At 39.9% G+C, this 21287-nt stretch overlaps 1 protein-coding gene across 16 annotated transcripts in view; it reads left to right on the top strand.

Moving 5' to 3' along the window:
• Positions 1-21287, top strand: part of raver2 (ribonucleoprotein, PTB-binding 2) — a 205901-nt gene that overhangs the window by 84231 nt on the left and 100383 nt on the right. For 15 of the 16 annotated variants that reach the window (XM_059984395.1, XM_059984396.1, XM_059984399.1 and 12 more), the window contains 4 exons: positions 10464-10572; positions 11625-11899; positions 20228-20342; positions 20784-20950. In XM_059984395.1, coding sequence (XP_059840378.1) covers positions 10464-10572; positions 11625-11899; positions 20228-20342; positions 20784-20950 — 666 coding nt within the window. The remainder of the gene's footprint in view (positions 1-10463; positions 10573-11624; positions 11900-20227; positions 20343-20783; positions 20951-21287) is intronic. The other variant, XM_059984404.1, reaches the window with a different exon arrangement.

Raw genomic sequence — 21287 nt, 5'->3', positions numbered from 1 at the left:
ATGCTATGTAAAATAGTTGTTCTACTGTATTGTTTAGGGAATAATGACAAGAAAAGAAGTCTGTACATGCTCGAACAACAAGTGCGGGAAGAGCACTTCCAGGTTTTCGTGATTCGCAGTTGGTTGAATTCGTGCATGCGGAATTTGCGGATAAGGAGGGCCAACTGTAATGGTAATTTAGAGTGCCAGGCTTCAGATGTTTCAGAAAGGACAGAGAGGGAGGCAAAAGAGGTGGGAGCATGGCACTGCTGATCAGAGATGGTGTCATGGCTGCAGAAAAGGAAGAAGTCATGGAGGGACTGTCTACTGAGTCTCTGTGGGTGGAAGTTAGAAACAGGAAGGGGTCAATAACTTGACTCTGTTTTTTTATAGACCACCCAATAGTAACAGGGACATCGAGGAGCAAATAGTGAGACAGATTCTGGAAAGGAGTAATAATAACAGGGTTGTTGTGATGGGAGATTTTAATTTCTCAAATATTGATTGGCATCTCCCTAGAGCGAAGGGTTCAGATGGGGTGGAGTTTAGTATGTGTGTTAAGGAAGGTTTCCTGACACAATACAGATAAGCCTACAAGAGGAGAGGCTGTACTTGATCTGGTATTGGGAAATTATAAGACTAGCAGGAAGGAGCTTAAGAATGAAATTAGGAGAGCCAGAAGGAGCCATGAGAATGCTTTAGCAGGCAAGATCAAAGAAAACCCCAAAGCATTGAACAAGTATGTGAAAAGCATGAGGATATGACGTGAGAAAATAGGACCAATCAAGTGTGACAGTGAAAAAATGTGTATGGAATCGGAGGAGATAACAGAGGTACTTAATGAATACTTTCTTCAGTGTTCAGTATGGAAAAAAGATCTTGGCGACTGTATAGATGATTTACAGCGGATTGAAAAGCTTGAGCATATAGACATTAAGAAAGGGAATGCACTGGAGCTTTTGGAAAGCATAAAGTTGGATAAGTCTTCAGGACTGGACGAGATGTACCCCAGGCTACTGTGGGAGGCGAGGGAGGAGATTGCTGAGCCTCTGGCAATGATCTTTGCATCATCAATGGGGATGGGAGAGGTTCCAGAATATTGGAGGGTTGTAGATGTTGCTCCCTTATTCAAGAAAGAAAGTAGAGATAGCCCAGGAAATTATAGACCAGTGAGACTTACTTCAGTGGTTGGTAAATTGATGGAAAAAATCCTGAGGGGCAGGATTTATGATTGTTACAGCGGTTACAATGGGACATCAATAGGATGCAAAACTGGACTAAGAAGTGGCAGATGGATTTCAACCCAGGTAAGTGTGAAGAGGTGCATTTTGATAGGTCAAATATGATGGCAGAATATAGTATTAATGGTAGTGTGGAAGATCAGAGAGATCTTGGGGTCCGAGTCCATTGGGCACTCAAATCGGCTGTGCAGGTTGACTCTGTGGTTAAGAAGGCGTATGGTGTATTGGCCTTCATCACTCATGGAATTGCATTTAAAAACCGAGAGGTAATGTTGCAGCTATATAGGACCATGGTCAGACCCTACTTAGAGTACTGTGCTCAGTTCTGGTCCTCTCACTACAGGAAGGATGTGGAAACCATAGAAAGGGTGCAGAGGAGATTTACAAGGATGCAGCCTGGATTGGGGAGCATGCCTGATGAGAATAGGTTGAATGAACTCGGCCTTTTCTCCTTGGAGTGTTTGAGAATGAGAGGTTACCTGATAGAAGTGTATACGATGATGAGTGGCATTGATCTTGTAGATAGTCAGATGCTTTTTCCCAGGGCTGAAATGGCTAACATGAGAGGACACAGTTTTAATGCTTGGAAGTAGGTACAGAGAAGATGTCTGGGGTAAGTTTTTTACGCAGAGCTTGGTGAGTGTGTGGAATGGGTTGCCAGTGATGGAGGCAGATACAATAGGGTCTTTTAAGAGACTGCCAGATAGGTACATGGAGCTTAGAAAAATTGTGGGCTATGGGTAACCTTAGGTAATTTCTAAAGTAAGTACATGTTTGGCACAGCATTGTGGGCCAAAGGGCCTATATTGTGCTGCAGGTTTTCTATGTTTTTATGTCAAAGATACATGTCTGCTGGGATTCCAATAGGATTTGTGGTGTTGCTTTTCAGCCTCCTGATGGTATCATGGACCTCTTTGATCCTGGGAGGATCCCCCCTATGTCCTTTCACTAGTCTCTGGAGGATTCAGTTATTAAACTTTGGTCCAGCAGTACTGTCGCAGTTAAGTTCTTGAAAGTACTCTTTCCATTGATCATTGATATCCTTTCAATCCTTAAGCAAGTTCTTCCCATCCTTTGAGCGCAGGGGTTTAATTCGAAGTAACTTGGACCATAGACTGCCATAGTGGTACTAAAGAAGCCTCTTGTGCCACTGGAGTCTGCCAGTCTGTGGATTTCCAGGTCTTTGGGATAATGCTTGAAGAACAAAAACTAATCAAAAAAATAGTTGTGATTCTGTTGGTTTAGTTATTCCTCTCTTACTTTTCCTGGGATCTGGTCACAGGTGAGACAAAATCCCTGCAGATGTTTGAATATTGTTGCATTCTAATGAGGCTCCTTAAGTTATGGCCAAGGACAGACAGGTGTTGGTGGCCTCTTTTTCTTTTATTGGAGAGGTTGGAACAGTTAAGGAGAAAGTACCAATTACAATGCCAGCTTACACAGGAGCCAGGAAGGAACGCTAATGGTAAGTAGGTTAGCTGAAATGTAATCAAGTGTTAGTGTGAAATATTGCCAGAGGATACAGTGGAATATAGATCAGTTGTAGATATCGGCAAAGAAATGGCAAAAAGAGCTTAACTTGTCCAAATATGAAATGCAAGAGAAGCTTAGATGATGAGAGAAGTTGTAAATTTAGTCAGAAAGAGAAAGGAAGTAAATGTAAGGGTGAGTATCTTTGAGGAACACAAACAACACAAGGAATTAGGAGTGCCTAATGGGGATGTAAACTGTCCTTAGCATGTCATAGTAAATACAGTCCCAAGGCATTTTTTAATGTAGGTTTAAAAGCTAGAGAATGACCAGGGAGCGGGCAGAACATTTCAGAGACCAAGGAAGGAATTTATGCTTGGAGTTGAAGGATATCAGTGAAGTAATGATGTTTTGCATTGGTATTCATTCAGAAGGAGGGCATGGATTCTGGTGAGACTACTATTCAGTTTTTTAATATGCTGGAGAATTTTGAGATCAAGAAGAAGATATTGTTGGGTCTTTTCAAGAGCATTAAGGTGGATAAATCATTGAGAGAGGCAAGAGAGGAAATTGCTGGGCCTTTGAAAATCTTTGTATACTTTCTAGCTTTGAAGGCAGAGAATGGAGATAAAGGGATCATTAGCTGGATGAGGTCCTGAGGTTCCATGGAATAGCAAATGTTGTTCTTTTGTTTAAGGAGGGAAATGGGGATAATCTAGGAGATTGTAGGTCTGTGAGACTCACATTAAAGGTATTGAAGACAGAGGATTCTTAGGGATAGGATTTACCCACATTGGAAAGAACATGGGCTAGTTAGGAATAGTCAGCTTGGCTTTCTTTGGTTGCCTCCTCGAAAGATACAGTGATAAGGCAGTGGATGTTATCTATATGGACTTTGGCTAGGTCCCCCAGGGTAGATTGATTGAAAAGGTTAAGATACATGGAATCCATGTAAGTTAGTAGTTTGAATTTAGAATTGACATCCATAGCAGATAGGGTAGCGGTGGAAAAGTGTTATTCTAGATGGAGGCTTGTGACCAGTGATGCTCTGCAGGAATCAAGGCTGATACTGACTTGGCTGCAAATGTTGATGGGTTGGTAAATAACCTTGCAGATGACACAAAAATTGGTGGAGTTGTGGACAGTGAAGATGCTCATCAAAGGATACAGTGGGGTATAGAATAGTTGCAGGTATTGATGGAGAATTTTTGATCGTTTAATCCAGACAGGTGTGAAACATTGCACTTTGGGAGGTGAGATGTATATCGGTCAATAGCAGGACCGTTAATGGTATTGGTATACAGAAGGGTTTTGGTGCCCATGTCCAAAGCTTGCTGAAAGTGACAGTGTTAATAGATAGTGGTAAAGAAGATGTATGCTTTCATTGCTCAGAGCAAAGAGTGTAAGAGTCGGGAATTCTTGATGTAATTGTAGTTAATGTTGGTTAGGCCACACTTGGAATATTGCACACATTCTGGTCACCACATTACTGGAAGGATGTGGAGGTTTTAGGGGAAGTTTCAGAGAGTTTGATCAGGATGCTAATTGGATTAAAGGATGTAACCCTCAGGTTCGGTCGGTGGCAGGGGTCAGCAACCTTTACCACTGAAAGAGCCACTTGGACCCGTTTCCCACAGAAAAGAAAACACTGGGAGCCGCAAAACCCGTTTGACATTTAAAATGAAATAACACTGCATACAACGTTTTGTTTTGCCTTTATGCTATGTATAAACAAACTATAATGTGTTGCATTTATGAAATTGATGAACTCCTGCAGAGAAAACGAAATTACATTTCTGCATGCAACAAAAACATTTTGACCTCCGAAAAAAAGACGTTGGGTTGAAGGTTACTTTGAAGTAAAATACTCAACGTCTATTTGAGTCCTTCTTGTATTTATGAAAAACGCCAAACTTAAATTTGCCGCCAGCAGCAAACCAAAAATAACGTCAGCCAGCTGTCAACCTGAAAAATAAAAGGACTATTTCACTGAACAATGAAAACATATGAATATACGTAAAATAATAGGCAATTAAAATATTTATCATCCTTGTTCAGGTTGACTCACACCTGACAATGCAGTCGTATTCAGTAGGGATGGATCGATGCTTAGGGGAGTGACCAGGAAGGATAATGTGTTTTTTTCCTCTCTGAACTCACAGAAGCGTTTCCCAAACGATGTTTGCATTGCGATGATTGCAGAATGTAAATACTCCTAATTTATCATGTCGTGACCTTTTTTGAACTCTCTCAAATTGGGGAAGTGAGACAATGTGCCTTTCTGTAAATCTCTGGCAAGCAATGTCAACTTGCGCTCGAATGCCAAAACATCCTCCAACATGTGCAGGGCTGTACGTCCTTACCCCGTTGAAGAGCTGTGTTCAGCGTGTTCAGGTGCGCTGTTATGTCTACCATGAAGTGTAGCTTTTCCAGCCACTCTGGCTGTTCCAGCTCAGGAAAGGTGAGCCCTTTGCTGCCCAGGAAAGTTTTCACTTCTTCCATACACGCGACAAAGCGTTTCAGCACCTCCCCTCTGGACAGCCAGCGATAAAAACACGTTGTAGCGGTGTGCTACACGCAGTCAGTAAACTGCAGTCAAAGATAGCTTTATTCGAACTAAACAGCCTTGCTTTTAAGCCTCCCTCAACCCGCCCCCCATGGGCGCGGATGCTGCAAAAGACACGTACTCACAAACCCCCGTAGGCTATCTCCCTTAGCCTGAACGCTGGCTAATTGTGAGCCGGTTCGGATGTGTCAGGAAATGGGTCGCCTCAAAGTCTTATTTAGATTGTACAAGATCACCATAATCTTCAAATTTAGAATTACATTTCAAAAACTAACAAACTAACATAAAATACATTTTAATTAAATACTGACCATGTAGCGGTGTGCTACACGCAGCGCTAAAATTACGACACGGAGTCGGTAACTGCAGTCGAAGGAAAAAACTTTATTCGAAATCTTCAGCCTCACTTTTAAGCCTCCCTCAACCTGCCCCCCATGGCGCAGAGGCTCCAAAGCTCTGTGCTCGCAAACCCCCGTAGGCTATCTAATTGTGAGTCGGTTCGGATGTGCCAGGAAAAGGGTCGCCACAACCAATTATTTCCCAAAGCAACAGGGAGCCGCAGCACAGACGTAAAAGAGCCACATGCGGCTCTGGAGCCGCGGGTTGCTGACCCCCGGTCTAGGGGAAGACACTCTCCGGCCTGCTGAACTTGTGAAATCTTGTTTTGCAGATGCTGCATGATATTTTCTCCTGTTACAAATCAATACCGAGAAATAACAAATAGTACACCATATGCAATTATGCTATTTAGCTATATAATTCTTAATTGACTAGAGAGTTAGTAAAGAAAACAAAAAGAAAAGGGCCCATTTTAATGAGACAGTCTAATGCTCACATTGGAGCTCAGGATTTTCCTGTCACTTCATTCTCCATCAATTTCCCCTGGGTGTTGTCAAATCCTGCCTCCATTCCACATCCACTCAATCCTGCAGTCTACAACCTCTCCATTCTGGCATCTTCTTTCTCCCTCTTCTGCCAAACAAAAGCCCACGACTGCCTCGCTCTCGGACACACAAGAAAGAAAAACACTCCCCTGACTGGACGTCACATATTCCGATTGTTTCTAGTCATAACCAAAACACTCCTGCTACAGAGAAACCATTACATTAGCATTAGCCGCGAAACCTTTCCCAGGTTGTTACAAGGGTATTAGTTATTGGGGTGCATGGGATGGGTAGCACCTCAAGATAGGGGGCTTGTTGCACTCCTTGGAGTGGCTCATCATCTATTGGTCCCCACTAATGCCCAGCTCTCACCTATGGCTCCTCGTAGCTGTTTGCATGCAACAGCGGCCACAGCCCGGGCAACAGCTTCGACAGAGAGGCTAAACCAGGTGAGGGTAGCCAACGGGTCTGAAACCCTTGGCGAGATAGGAATTTGCTCATCCCAGCATGCAAAGATTTGGTGGATCAGGCGGAGGAAACCCCGGGGGTTCAACAGCTGAGAAGGCGTTGCAGCAGCGCATTGTGGAGTGCGTAGGGCATGGCAGAGCACTTAAAAAGACGTGGCCATCCAATGCAGCCAAGGAAGTTGCCAGATGTAACGATTCTTTATGCCACTGGATCCTGACTTCTGAGGCCGAGAGAGTGGGGTTGTCTCCGTGCAAGGCTTTCCACTTTAATATCTTTCATGCACTGGTTACGTTGTGCAACTGATCGGCTAGTGGCACAGTGAGATCAGTGCCGGGCTCGAGAACAGAGGTTCCTGAGTTTTGATCCAGTGAGCGTGCTCTCCATCTTTGCCAGGTTGATGCCAAGCTTGCAACTCAGCCTCGTAAAAAAGCACTGCCTCCGTGCACACTGTAGTCTTCCTCGGACCCCGACAGACAACCATTATTATTATTATTATTATTATTAGTTATAGAGATTGGACAAACTTGTGTTATTACCTCCGGTAACACACACAAAATGCTGGTGGAACACAGCAGGCCAGGCAGCATCTATAAGGAGAAGTGCTGTCGACGTTTCGGGCCGAGACCCTTCGTCAGGACTTACTGAAAGGAAAGATAGTAAGAGATTTGAAAGTAGGAGGAGGAGGGGGAAAATGCGAAATGATAAGAGAAGACTGGAGGGGGTGGGGTGAAGCTGAGAGCCAGACAGTTGATTGGCAAAAGGGATACTGAGCTAGAGAAGGGAAAGGATCATGGGAAGGGAGGCCCATGGAGAAAGAAAGGGGGAGGGGAGTGCCAGACAGAGATAGAGAACAGGCAGAGCGATGGGCAGAGAGAGAGAAATAAAAACTAAATATATCGGATGGGGTAAGAAGGGGAGGGGCATTAATGGAAGTTAGAGAAGTCAATGTTCATGCCATCAGGTTGGAGGCTACCCAGCCGGTATATAAGGTGTTGTTCCTCCAACCTGAGTGTGGATTCATCTTGACAGTAGAGGAGGCCATAGATAGACATAACTGAATGGGAATGGGACATGGAATTAATATGTGTGGCCACTGGGAGATCCTGCTTTCTCTGGCGGACAGAGCGTAGGTGTTCAGCGAAATGGTCTCCTAGTCTCCGTCGGGTCTCACCAATATATAAAAGGCCACACCGGGAGCACCGGACGCAGTATACCACACCAGCCGACTCACAGGTGAAGTCTTGCCTCACCTGGAAGGACTGTCTGGGGTCCTGAATGGTGGTGAGGGACGAAGTGTAAGGGCAGGTCTGGGGTCCTGAATGGTGGTGGTTATTATCTCAGGAGAGTTTGAGGTTAAGGGAAGACCAGATTGGAGTTTATAAAATTGTGAGGAGCATAAATAGGATTACAGAATCTCTTTCCCAGCATAGAAATGTTGAATACTGGAGGGTATAGATTTTAGGTGAGAGAGGCATAGTTTAAAGGGCAATTTTCTTTCCCCTAGAGAGGTGTTAGTACCTGGGTAGTAGCAGAAATAGTTGTCTTAGTAGCATTAAAGAAACTCTTAGATAAGCATATGAATATAGAGGGATATGGATCATGTGCAGACAGGAGGGACTAGTTTAATGGCTTTATGCTCAGCACAAACAAGATATTAAGAGATATACGGCACCTCCAATATCCACCTTAAGAAACATTCCTGTAAAATGAAGGGGAAGGAATAAGGGGCTGGGTGAATCCAATATAAAATCCTGTGAAAGGAGAGTACCAGTGGAAGAGTAGGTTCGGGCTGAAAAATCTGAGAACTTACTTCCAGTTTTTTAAGGGATTTTGAGAAGTAACAGAAACATTGTGCCATCATAGTAAGACCACTGTAGAGGAGTTTTCACATTTTAAGTTAATTGATTGGATCAGATTAAATTTCCAGAAGCTAAAAGTTAAAAGGGCAAAGAGTGATGATGGTAAGTTGTTAAGCTCTGTATTCCCACAAACTACTTGATTCTGAACTCTTTTCAGCCATCCATGCGATACTTTAATGAGAAATCTTGTGTACTTAAATTGCTCTACTACACCAATATTTCTGATGTGATAGTTTGGATTACATTAAAGACTATTATCCAAAATTAGCTGGGCTTTTGTTTCTTAATTTTGCTCCTTGAAAATAATCAATTCAAAAATGTGTTTAGTTAGTAAGACTCACATTCTGCCTGGTTCGTTGTTCTGGATGTTGTATAGGATTGATACCTTTGAATCCTAGTATAGGACTAAAGGTGGGTTTAGTTGAAGATTGATATGTACTTCCAAAGGTAATATTATGTAAAATATATAAAAAGATAAATTTAACATAATAATTAGACATGCCGAAGTGAACAGTTACTTTTTAGAACTTTTGAGTCTGGAGGACATTTGAGGCAGTTTGTCTTCTGGATAACTAAAGTGGTTGATTTTGTGAAAATCATGATGGGGGCAGTTGGCTAGCTCTCTTAATACTCCTCTAATAAGTATTTTTCATCCACATTTGATTACTCACCAGCTAATTGGTGGTAGAGCTGATGCAATGATTTAAATAAGCCAAGAGCAGAAATTAAATGTTTATTGCTGCTTAAGCATTTGATTAAAAAAAAGGATGATCTTCTATCTGCTGTACTTTCATGTACAAACTCCATATCCTTAAGTATCCAAGAAGGTTGATCTGCCTTTATTATGCACTGGGATGAGTCACCACAGTTATTTTGCATTGAGAAATCTAAACATTCACTGTTCACTGGGTAATTTTTTTTCTCATTGCATTTCTCAATTCTGGACACCCCATGTAAGAAAAACTTTATCCCTACATCTACCTCTAATACCCAATGAGAATTTTGCATGATTTATTGATATCACCTCTTGTTCTTCAGTCTAGAAAGTAGATGGTAAAGTTATCTATCTTCACTGGACAATTTATCCCGATCCTCCTCCCACACCTCATCATAGGAAGCTTTGTGTTATTCTCTCTATTGCAAATATATCCTTAAATGGAGAGATGAGATTTGAGCTCAAGTTGCAGTCTAATTCAGACCCTGTATTGTAGTTTTACTCTTCTGTTCAAATTGTCTGGCAATGAAGGTCATCATGCAGCTTACCTTCCTAATTGCATCATATGTGAGCATACAGGGCCCTTTTAAGGTAGCTCTTTTCACTCTTGCCATTTAAAAAAAATGTATTTCATGTACCATACTGGTGTAACATTTTTCCATATCATATTCCATCTTTATCTCCTCACTATCCATTTAGTGTGTCAATACCCCCAACGGCACATGCATGTGTAATACAAGCAATGTCTCAGAAAGAGTAAAACTTGTAGATGCTCCCTCAGTTCTTGCTGCTCTATAACTTCCAATAATTATGGATATACTACAAGGTCTGCTTTTCCAAATCGTTTATATAGGTTTGGGATTTATTAGATCTCAGCATTAATCCCCATGGTATCCGTCAGATTTGTCTAAGGAAAACACCCCAAAATAATCAGAGTTTGTATTTCTGATAGTTATGCATGTTTCGAAAGTGGATTTTGGGAAACAAAATTGTTCCTTCTGATCTTACACTGTATTCTGGACCAGCCCATAAATCCTGCATAAAGAATGCCCACAAGAAAATTACTCCAAGGCAGTGAGTACATCAGGAACATGTTGATTTCTAACATGCTCAGAGCGATTTCTACATCAGGGAGTGCGAAGCACAGAATCAAATATTGCTTTGATGATTGTGCACTCTAGTGTCAATTGCTTGGTGACAATAAAGTATAAGTATTTCTTTAAGTGAAAATGTTCTTTAAATAAAATGTTAATCGCTTTTTCCTTGACTTTTTATTTCCAGAAGTCCAGTTTACTTGGAGATCCTCCCTTGTTACTTCAGGGAGCTATGGAGCTTGGATCAAAATTTACATCAAATCCTGGGAAAGGGGTTTTGGCTGAATCATCAAAAGGTAAATGGAAATCTTTTGAGTTGCATTACCTATAAATAATAGGATCATCTGAGTCAATTCATGAATGAAATGAATATTAAAGATTTGGAACTAACGTATTATAAACATTGTGGAACTATTGTGTCTTGTGAGTTCCTCAGAATGGAGTAACAAAATTCCTTTGAAGTTCTTATAATTTCATAATTATTACTGCCCTCTAGTTTCCTCATCAATAATAATGGATATTTATTACATGCTATTCTGATGCATATCACTGATACAGGTTTTGAACTCATTGGACTTGAGCACCGATCTCTACTGTCATCTTGAAATCATTTGACAAGGCCATTGTAGAACTTGGAGAATCTGCTGTAGTTGGGGCAGGGAATGGGTAGATGAGGAAATGGAGCCATCCTTCCGTTATTCATACTGGATTTCTGTATTTTCCCAGTGAATGGGGTAAGCTCAAATGCCATCTTGCATGCTGCTCCTCCATTTCGAGTGATCATAGGCCATGATTCCTACAGGTCAGTGGGAATCTTGACTTGTGGGAATCACATTTACTTAACGCTCAAGAATGTCCACTGGACCTTTTCTCTATCTACAAGATGACACTTTTACCATGACTATGCTTAGAATTGAAAAGCTGCTTTGAGAAACTGGACTGGTGAAGACTGTGGTGAATTTCTTCTTGGACTGTTATCAAGGAACCAACAAATAATCAGATTGTGTCAGTATTATAAATCTATATTTGTAAATAGAAGATACAATAAAAAGAAAGCTCATTACATTACATAGGACTATCTTTTGGCTCAACTTTAACCATCTTTGTGTATGATTGGGATATTCCTCACATTCGCCATCTACTTGGGTTTTGATTAGTATGTATATATAATAAAGTGAAGGAGCTAGAGGGTGAAATATATTGGATTTATTTGCTTTGTTTCTCACACTAAAAGAAATGTATTCATATTTCAAAACAAAGTTTGAATTTAAAATGCTCACGATTGCTTTGAACACATTTTGACAGTAATTCAATTATTCTGGAATCAACAGATGTTGTTTCATCACAGGTATTTCAGTTCCTGCATTTTGCGCTGAACTTGCTAAAGCAGCTGCACAGCCAGCAGTGGGGACTTCACCATTTTGGTCCAGTGAGAGGTCCTTGGGGCAAAATGTGACTGAGCAGAAAACCAAGTCAAATCTGGTCATGGGGCCACCACCACTTTCTGCTCCTATTAGACAGGCTCATCTTCAAGGCATTCCCAATTCTGTTCCAGGTGGCTTTTTGGCCAGCCACCAAAAGGAGCAAACTCAACAAAGTACACCTATGAATGGGAACTTCTGGGTAAGCATTTTGCTGTGCTTTTTCATCCTTTCTACTTCCCATCTCTTAGCAATTAGAAGTATGGAAAACATGACTTAAAAGTTGTAGTTCTTGCAGTAATGCTGTCTGATAATGTTTCTGTAATGTGTGATGAAAGATCTGCTGTACCATTGTGCAAAAGCTGGATCTTAAATTAATACTAGTTTTATTTGAATACCTGCTATTTAAGTATAATGAAAGCATGCCATGTCGAAAAGTACTGTCTCAAACACTGAAAATCAATTGAATATTTTTATTTATGTCATTTGCAATTAGGATATCATCTGTTATCGTGTCATTTGATGTCCTTGGAAATAACCTTGTATCTGAAGTAACTCAGCAATAATTAATCAAATAAATATAAACTTATTTCTTCTATCCAATAACTGATAATCTTGACTCGGTTATCAGTGTGGAGAGAGTTTGTTTAAAACTAAGCTCAAACTTTGGACAATAGTTCATGGATATAACAGATGTAGATAACGTGACATTTGGTAAACCTGAAACCTAATAGTACTGCTTTTAAAAATCTCTTGCTAAATACAGTACAATGAGTATTAAGTATTAAGACATTAAAACATCAGCAACATTTGTTTGTTCTGATAACAAGATGATGAAACTCTGTACCTATTAATGTCCAATAAATAGTTTTCAGGAAATGGAGTCTACTATTCTTAATGGTTTTAGCAATTTCAGATCTATGCCTAGGTTTGCTGATGACACTGTCGCTGGCAAATCAAAGGCGGTGACGAATCAGCATATAGGAGGGAGACTGAAAATCTGGCTGAGTGGAGCCCCAACAACAGCCTAACACTCAATGTCAGCAAGACCAAAGAGCTGATTATTGACTTCAGGAGAAGGAAACTAGAGGTCCTTGAGCCAATCCTCATCATGAGGTCAGAGGTGGAGAGGATCTGCAACTTTAAATTCCTTAGTGTAATCATATCAGCAGATCTGTCCTGGGCCCAACACATAAGTGCAGTCACAAAGTCAGGATGGCAGCACCTCTACTTCAGAAGTTTGTGAAGATTCAGCATGACATCTAAAACTTTGACAAACTTCTATAGATGTGTAGGGAACTTTAACTGGTTGCATCACAGCCTGGTATGGAATCACCAATGCCCTTGAATAGAGAATCCTACAAAAGTAGTGGATATGGCCCAGTGCATCATGGGTAAATCCCTCCCTACTATTGAGCTCATCTACTCGAAGTATTGTCACAGGAAAGCATCATCCATCATCAAGGACCTCTGTCACTCAGACCATGCTCTTTTTGCTGTTGCCATCCAGAAGAAGGTACAGGATTCTCAGGATCCTCACCAGCAGGTTCAGGAACAGATATTAACCCTCAATCATCAGGCCTTGAACAAGTGGGGATAACTTCATTCAGCTTCACTCACCCCATCACTGAACTGTTCCTATAACCTATGGACCCACTTTCAAGGACTCTTCATCTCATGTTCTCGATATTTATTAATTTTTTACTATTTTTTCTTTTGTATTTGCAGTCAGTTGTCCTTTGCACATTGGTTGTTTATCTGACCTGTTGGATGCGGTCTTTCTTTGATTGTATTATGTTTCTTGGATTTACTGAGCATGCCCGCAAGAAAACAAGTCTCAGGGTTATATATGGTGACATTGACGTACTTGGATAATAAATTTATTTTGAACTTCCAACTCTAAAAGTTGAGATGATAAATGTCAGCTTGGCCAACATTGTAACCTAATTGAATCAAAGCTTTAATAACGTATGTATTTTTTCTAACCATGCATCTTATTTTGTAAAAAATATAATTTTCTTAATGGCAGCTGTTTAGGACACAAACCACTTAATGCTTGTTGGAATAGTAAAGAGTTATGAGCTAATAATAGAGGCTGCTTGATATGTTTTTAGGTCACAAGCATTGTCATTTGATCAAAATGTAAGCACCATATATTCTGGAGTATAAGCCAACCCCTTTTGTAGAGGTTTTTGATTTAACCAGAAAAGATCACAAGATTTCACATGCCGGTACTCAGCTTTGCCAGATCCGGAACCGGGAAATTTTGTGAACCAGTACCTGCTAAGAAAACGGGCCTACACATTGTAGAGCATTATAAGCAAATTCTTAATAAGTAAATCAGGGAGAGAAATCTTGGATTAGGTCTCCCAATGGTAAAAAATCCTCAGAATTGTAACCCCCTAATTTTTTTGGTAGAGCTGACTACTTGTTTTGGTAGCCGTCTAGTTTTGGGTTGTGTGGGTGGGGTGGGTTTTCTAGTTCCAACATCACTCACTGTATATATTATATCTTTATTGCTCAGGACATGTATATGTTTTGATTTTACGAATCTATGTTTACATCTCTGCTCCCAGACTGCTATTGTACTGCTTGACTTTTTATATGCCTTCTGCCTTTTATGCATTAGTAATTGATAATGGCTAGTGCACTTAAATTCGTGAGCTGGAATGTAAAGGGATTGAATCACCCTGTTAAAAGGAGGAAGGTATTCTCACATATCAAACAACTCAAAGCTGACATTGCTTTCCTTCAAGAAACTCATATTCGTTGTTCTGATAACTCCCGGCTTTTGTCAAAGTGGGCGGGTCAGCATTTTCATTCATCCTTTACTGCTAAAGCTAGGGGAGTCTCCATTCTTATTAACTCAAATATTCCTTTTGAACTCCATAATAAAATATCTGATATAAATGGCCATTTTATTATTGTTTCTGGCAAACTATTTAACACTAAAGTTGCACTAGCAAACCTGTATGCCCCCAACTTTGATGATGTTAATTTTTTTGAGCGGTTTTTTTCCTCACTACCAGACTTAAACTCGTACTCCCTTATACTGGGTGGTGACTTTAATTGTTGGTTAGATCCTAATTTGGATCGATCGTCCTCTGTTACTAGACCACCTACTAAATCTGCCTTAGCTATCCAATCGTTTCTCTCTAATTATGGTATCTCTGATATATGGCGTTTCCCCCATCCTACGGAGAGAGATTATTCTTTTTTCTCACATGTTCACCATACCTTCACTAAAATTGATTATTTCTTACTCAATAACCAACTTATTCCATTTGCCCACTCTTGTGACTATCAGAGTATACTGATCTCTGACCATACCCCAATTACTCTCTCTCTGAATTTGCCTGGTTTCCCTCAGGAATAAACACTGGCGGTTTGATTCAACTTTACTATCGGATGATGATTTTTAAAAATTTATTAAGGATCAGATAACCTTTTATTTTAACACTAATACATCACCTGAAGTGCCATCCCAGATTGTCTGGGATGCCATGAAAGCTTATCTGAGGGGGCAAATAATCTCTTACACAGCAAATCTCAACAGAAGATCCAGTGCAGATCGATTAGACCTCATTAACCAGATTAAAGAATTGGATCAAATATATGCCCAAACTAAGAACCCTGAATTATACAAGAAGCATGTTGAACTCCAAACTAAATCTAACCTTCTGTCCACTCAACCTGTCGAACGCCAACTTCTCAAAAGCAAGAGTCGCTTTTACATTCATGGGGATAAGTCTGGTAAATTCCTAGCCAATCAGCTGAGGTGTTCCAAAGCCAGACAACATATTACAAAGATCCGGAAGGAGAACAGAGACTTTACATCGGATCATTTAGAAATTAATGACGCATTTAAAAATTTTTATTCTCGGCTTTATTCCTCTGAATCTCTGAATGACAATATCCCTGTTGATCAATTTTTACAGAATCTGAATATCACCTCACTTTCATCTGATTTCAAAGCCAAACTCAATGCGCCTATGTCATTAGAAGAAATATCTACTGCAATTTCTGCACTGTCTTCAGGGAAATCTCCTGGACCTGATGGGTTCCCTGTAGAATTTTATAAATCATTCTCTTCTCTTCTTTCTCTTCAGTTACTTTCAGTATTACCTGACTCGTTTAATTAAAGCAAATTGCCACCCTCTTTCAGTGAGGCATCTATTATTCTTCTTTTAAAAAAGGGCAAAGACCCAACAGAGTGTTCCTCGTATAGGCCGATCTCTGCTCTATGTTGATGTAAAAATCTTAGCTAAAGTTTTGGCTCATAGATTAGAAACCGTCATTCCCTCCATTATCTCTGATGACCAAACAGGCTTTATTAAAAACCGTCTCCCTTTTTTTAACATTCGGCATTTATTTAATATCTTATACTCGCCTCCAACTGGGATTCCTGAATGTGTTATTTCCCTCGATGCGGAGAAGGCATTTGATCGTTTAGAGTGGAACTACCTTTTTGCAGTTTTAGAAAAATTTGACCTTGGCCAAAGTTTCATCTCTTGGATCCAACTGCTGTACCTGTGTCCTACTGCTTCTATTTTAACTAATTTTCAGAAATCCCAAGTATTTAATCTCAAAAGTGGCACTCGTCGGGGATGCCCCTTAAGTCCCTATCTCTTTGATTTGGCTATGGAACCTCTGGCGATAGCATTTCAAAACTGCCCTGAATTGACTGGGATTTGGAGAGGGGGTGTTGAGCATAAAGTTTCTCTCTATGCTGATGACTTATTACTCTTTCTCTCAAATCCGTCTACATCCTTACCTCTAATGTTTTCACTTTTTGACCAGTTTAGCCAGATCTCTGGCTATAAACTTAATTTACATAAGAGTGAACTTCTCCCAATTAATAAAGAAGCACAAGAACTAACATTTCGTGATCTCCCTTTTAAAGTAGTCCATAATCAATTTACTTATCTTGGAATTACAGTCACAAGGAAGTTTAAAGATCTATTTCGTGAAAACTTTGCCAATCTTTCATATGCTATAAAACAGAGTCTGGTTCAATGGTCACCTCTATCTATGTCTTTGGTAGGTCGTATTAATGTTGTTAAAATGTATGTTCTCCCAAATTTTTATATCTATTTCAAGCTATCCCAATTTTTATTCCTAAATCTTTTTTTGATTCCTTAGACTCTATTATTTTGTCCTATCTGTGGAAGAATAAGCGCTCTAGAATTAATAAAGTCTATCTCCAAAAACCTAATAAAGAGGGTGGCATGGCTTTACCTAACTTTCGTTTATATTATTGGGCAGCTAATGTATGTTGTGCTACCTTTTGGTCTTTCTTCCATGGCCAACCCAAGTGCCCTAACTGGGTGGCAATGGAGCTGAGCTCCACTAAAGAATTATCTATCTCTGCACTTCTTGGCTCTGCACTCCCTAGTAGTCTGCCCAGATCAATAGCTAAACCTCTTGTTAGACACACTTTGCGTATATGGGCTCAGATCAGGAAATGCTATGGTTTCCAGGGGTTTTCCGTTTCCAGCCCTGTTGCTCATAATCACCTTTTTTTACCTACTACATATGATTCAGCATTCCAGGTTTGGTATAGGAAGGGCATTAGACATTTTGAAGATCTTTTCATTGATAATCGCTTCGCTTCTTTTCAGCAGCTCTCTGTTAAGTTCAATCTGCCCAATGCTCATTTTTTCAGATATCTCCAAATCCGACACTTTATTGCTCCTTTAATTCCTAACTTTCGTGAAATGCCTGAGAAAAATGCTATGGACCTATTTCTTTCCATGAATCCACTAGGTAAAGGCTTAATATCAATCATCCGAGATAAACTAGCAGCCTTACGACAGGCCCCCATGGATAAAATCTAAATGGCCTGGGAGCAAGATTTAAATATCTCCTTATCTGAGGAAAGCTGGGATTCAGTTCTCAAATCGGTTAACTCAACCTCTCTTTGTGCTCGCTACTGCCTTTTACAGTTTAAGATTGTTTATAGAGCCCATATGTCTAAATCTAAACTATCTCGATTCTACCCTAGCGTTAGTCCTCTCTGTGATAAATGTAAGAGGGGCGTGGCTTCTCTCATCCATATGTACTGGTTCTGTCCTAGCTTGGAGAAATTCTGGAAAGATGTCTTCACTACGTTATCGTGTATTCTGAATCAGCACCTAGAACCAAACCCCTTAATTGCTCTGTTCAGTTTTTGGGGCAAGACAGATTTATGTCTGGGTCTGACCAAATGCCGAATATTATCCTTTGCCTCTCTCCTGGCTAGATGCTTGATCCTCCTCAAATGGAGAGATGTTGCCCCGCCCACTCATGCTCAATGGCTTAACGACATCATGGCCTGCTTAGACCTCGAAAAAATTCATTATTCAGTTCTCAATTCAGATCTAAAGTTCCATAAGGTCTGGGGACCTTTTATCAAGTACTTTCATAACCTTCCTCTTGACTAGGGTTTTTTTTTCTTTTCGGTCCCGTGCTTTCAGCTCCTTTTTTTTTCTGGTAGAAGGCATTATTATCCTCTTACTGAGTGTATTCACAGTCTGGGAGTTTGGCTGTCCTGACTTATACTCTCTATATTGTGTTGTGGTTGGTCTGGATTTGTTGTTGTTTTTTCTTGTGTTGTGGGGCTTGGGGAGGACACTAAGCTTGCTTGTCTTTAATTTAGGTGCTTTTTTTTGTTATATTCTCTTCCTTTGTAGCATATTGTTATTGTATGCTTAATTTTGCACTGTTTTAATGTTCCTCATTGGGATTTGGGGTTTTTAATTTGTAAAATGTTTTGAAAAACTAATTAAAAAAAATTTAAAAAAATTGTAACCCCCATGAAACCATTTAGTGTCCATCGTAATCTCGTTAAAACATAACATGGTGGCGGGATCAGTACATCTACTCAGTATTGAGCTTGCGACCGCCATGTACAAAAGTTTAAAACAAATGTGATATGATGCTAGCTTCAGGCTGAAGGTTGTTGATTTTGCTAAAGGAACGAATAATTCAGCAGCTGCTAAGAAGTTTAGTGTAAACGAGAGAGAGAGAGAGTAGAGAAAGGCAGAGAACACACTAAGGGAAATGCCAAAGACAAAATGTGCAAACTGTGGGAAAACATGCCAGTGGCCAGAACTGGAAGTTTTAGAGTGGGTGAATCACCAGCGATCGTCAGGATACATTGTTACCAGAGAAATGATTCGAGTTCAAGCATTGAAATGGGATGAAAAACACTGTGAGGTCAGCAAAAATTTCAAAGCAATCTGAAGTTGGTGCACCCGATTTATGAATAGACATGATCATGTTGAGACAAAAAACAAAGATTGCTCAGAAAATCCCTGTGGGGTGTTGTTTATGTTCAAGAACCCACTGGATGGACGAAGCCGGTTGCTTGAAGTGGGTTAAAGAGGTGTGGCGTTAATGTCCCAAAGGTTTTGGGAAAGAAAAGTCACTATTTATCTGGGACGTGTTCAAAGCGCTCTTGTCAGGTGAGACAAAAGCAGCACTGAAAGCTGAAAATACGGACATTGCAGTCATTCCCGGTGGTTTGATCTCCGTGCTTCAGCCACTAGATGTGAGTTTAAACAAATCATTCAAAGAATTCATGTGACGACAGTGGAACAAATTTGACTCAAAAACAGCCAATAAATATGACCTGTCTCCCGTGTGTTCGTTTTTCCGAAGTTGTCACCCTGTGTATAAGCCGACCCCCTAATTTTAGGACCAAAATTTAGGGCCAAATTCTCAGCTTACACACCGGAATTTACGGTATTTATGGTATTGCAAAAGCTATCTCCAGTCAAAGCTGGTACCCAGATATGAGATGTGAAGAGGAAGTGATTAATTGTAAGAAACCTGATATTTGTTTTTGATCATCAGATTCCAGTTTTATCTTCCAATCACTCTAAATGTATTCTATTAATCTTTAAATCAGCTCAGTTGAATTATGCTTAGTTTACTCAATAGCTTCTCTACACCATGTCAGCCCTGGATAGAGATGTGGGCCTCAGTGAATCATGTTATCCAATTAAATGAGCCCTATGAAATTATTGATGAGACCTGGCAAGCCCTAATTGATAACTGAGCTGTGGCTAGTTTCAGACTGAGACTTCACATCAGGAAGATTTGATGACTTTAATAGGGGCTGGGAAATAAAATCTCATTTCTTTTGAGCCTAAAGACTCGTAACAATGTGTTTTTTAATGTTTCTGACATTTTATTTGAAGAAATGCTAAACATACTTAGAATTTAAATATTAAAATGCAAATAATTAAAAATAATAAAATGTTTTCCTGTTTTAAATGTGATCTGTTTTTAATACTTGGCTTCCATTTATGGATGCTTTTTAAGTGAATAGGGATTCTCTTTATAAGCCAGCTCTGTACTTCAGACCCAGGATGTACTTATGTGCAATATCTTTCAAAATCACTGGCTGCAGCCTGAATGGTTCAACCTAATATCATTCTATGTGAATCAAGAAAATAGTTGATTTTTTAAAACAGTTCAGCATTCCATAATGGCTGATTAGTAGAAGAAAATAAACTTGTTAATTCAAAGTCTTGTTTCTGTGCAGAATGCTGCAGTGAGCAACCAATCGTTATTGCTAGGAGTCCCACCAAATGATCTAAAAATACCAAACAATCCCTATCTTAACTTTTGCAATATGCTGCCAAGTCCGAATTTTCATGGTGAGTAATCTGAGGAGGTGTACATTCTGTTAATGGGAATTAATTGGGATGTGTGTTTGTAGAGTGGGGTCTATGGAAAGATGTGGAGGTGTTGATGTGGAGGTATGGGGTGCTGTGATGAAGGAGGAAACTGGCTAGAATTTATGTGACGACAACAAGGGGATTTTCTTCACAACCATCAGAACTTGCTGCCTTCTCTTCCCCCGAAAAGCCAGTCTGATTAAACAAAACAATGGACGTATTCATATCAGGTAGCTTCAGTGAAGATAGAAACAATTTAAAACTTTAGATAAGTAAACATTTCACTATTAAGGTTATGCTGACCTTAGTATTTCCAACATTTTCTGTATAATCCCATGTTTTATTTGCAGTATTTTGCTGTTGTTGTTGGTTTAAATTTTTGTACCAATTTTAAACCATTTTTATTTTAAATCCTTTCAGTTGGAAATGCTAATAAGCACACTCCTGTACAACAGCATGATGCAGTTCTGGAATCCATATTGAATCCAGCCATTTCTAGAGCAGCCAAAAAGTTGCAGACATCTGCTTCACAGTGCACATTTGACTGTTATGCTACGTATGCACCCAACTATGGGGATTATACACAGGTAGTGTCACAGATGCCCATCTGTATTAGTTGATTGTCAAAGTTGTTATTTAATTTAACTGCAGTTTTCCTTTTGTTTCCAAGGACAGAAATCATTAGTCTGAACAGCTTTTTTTCTCCTACATTTTAAACAAGTGATTTGGATACACAACTTTTTTAAAAAGTGCTGAACAGAGCATGTCGAAATATGTCCATCTTATCTGGGAATTGTAGATACAAAATTATTGCAGCACATATAGTGGCTCTCTTGTAATAGTGAGCTCCTGAGTTCTTCATGTAAGAGGCTTATTTACACTAAATGGCCACTTCTTTGGGTACACTTTGGTAATGCAAATATC

The sequence above is a fragment of the Hypanus sabinus genome, chromosome 11 (genome assembly GCF_030144855.1).
Source record: "Hypanus sabinus isolate sHypSab1 chromosome 11, sHypSab1.hap1, whole genome shotgun sequence".
In the NCBI taxonomy this organism is placed as follows: domain Eukaryota; kingdom Metazoa; phylum Chordata; class Chondrichthyes; order Myliobatiformes; family Dasyatidae; genus Hypanus; species Hypanus sabinus.
This window is presented reverse-complemented; position numbering and strand designations above follow the sequence as displayed.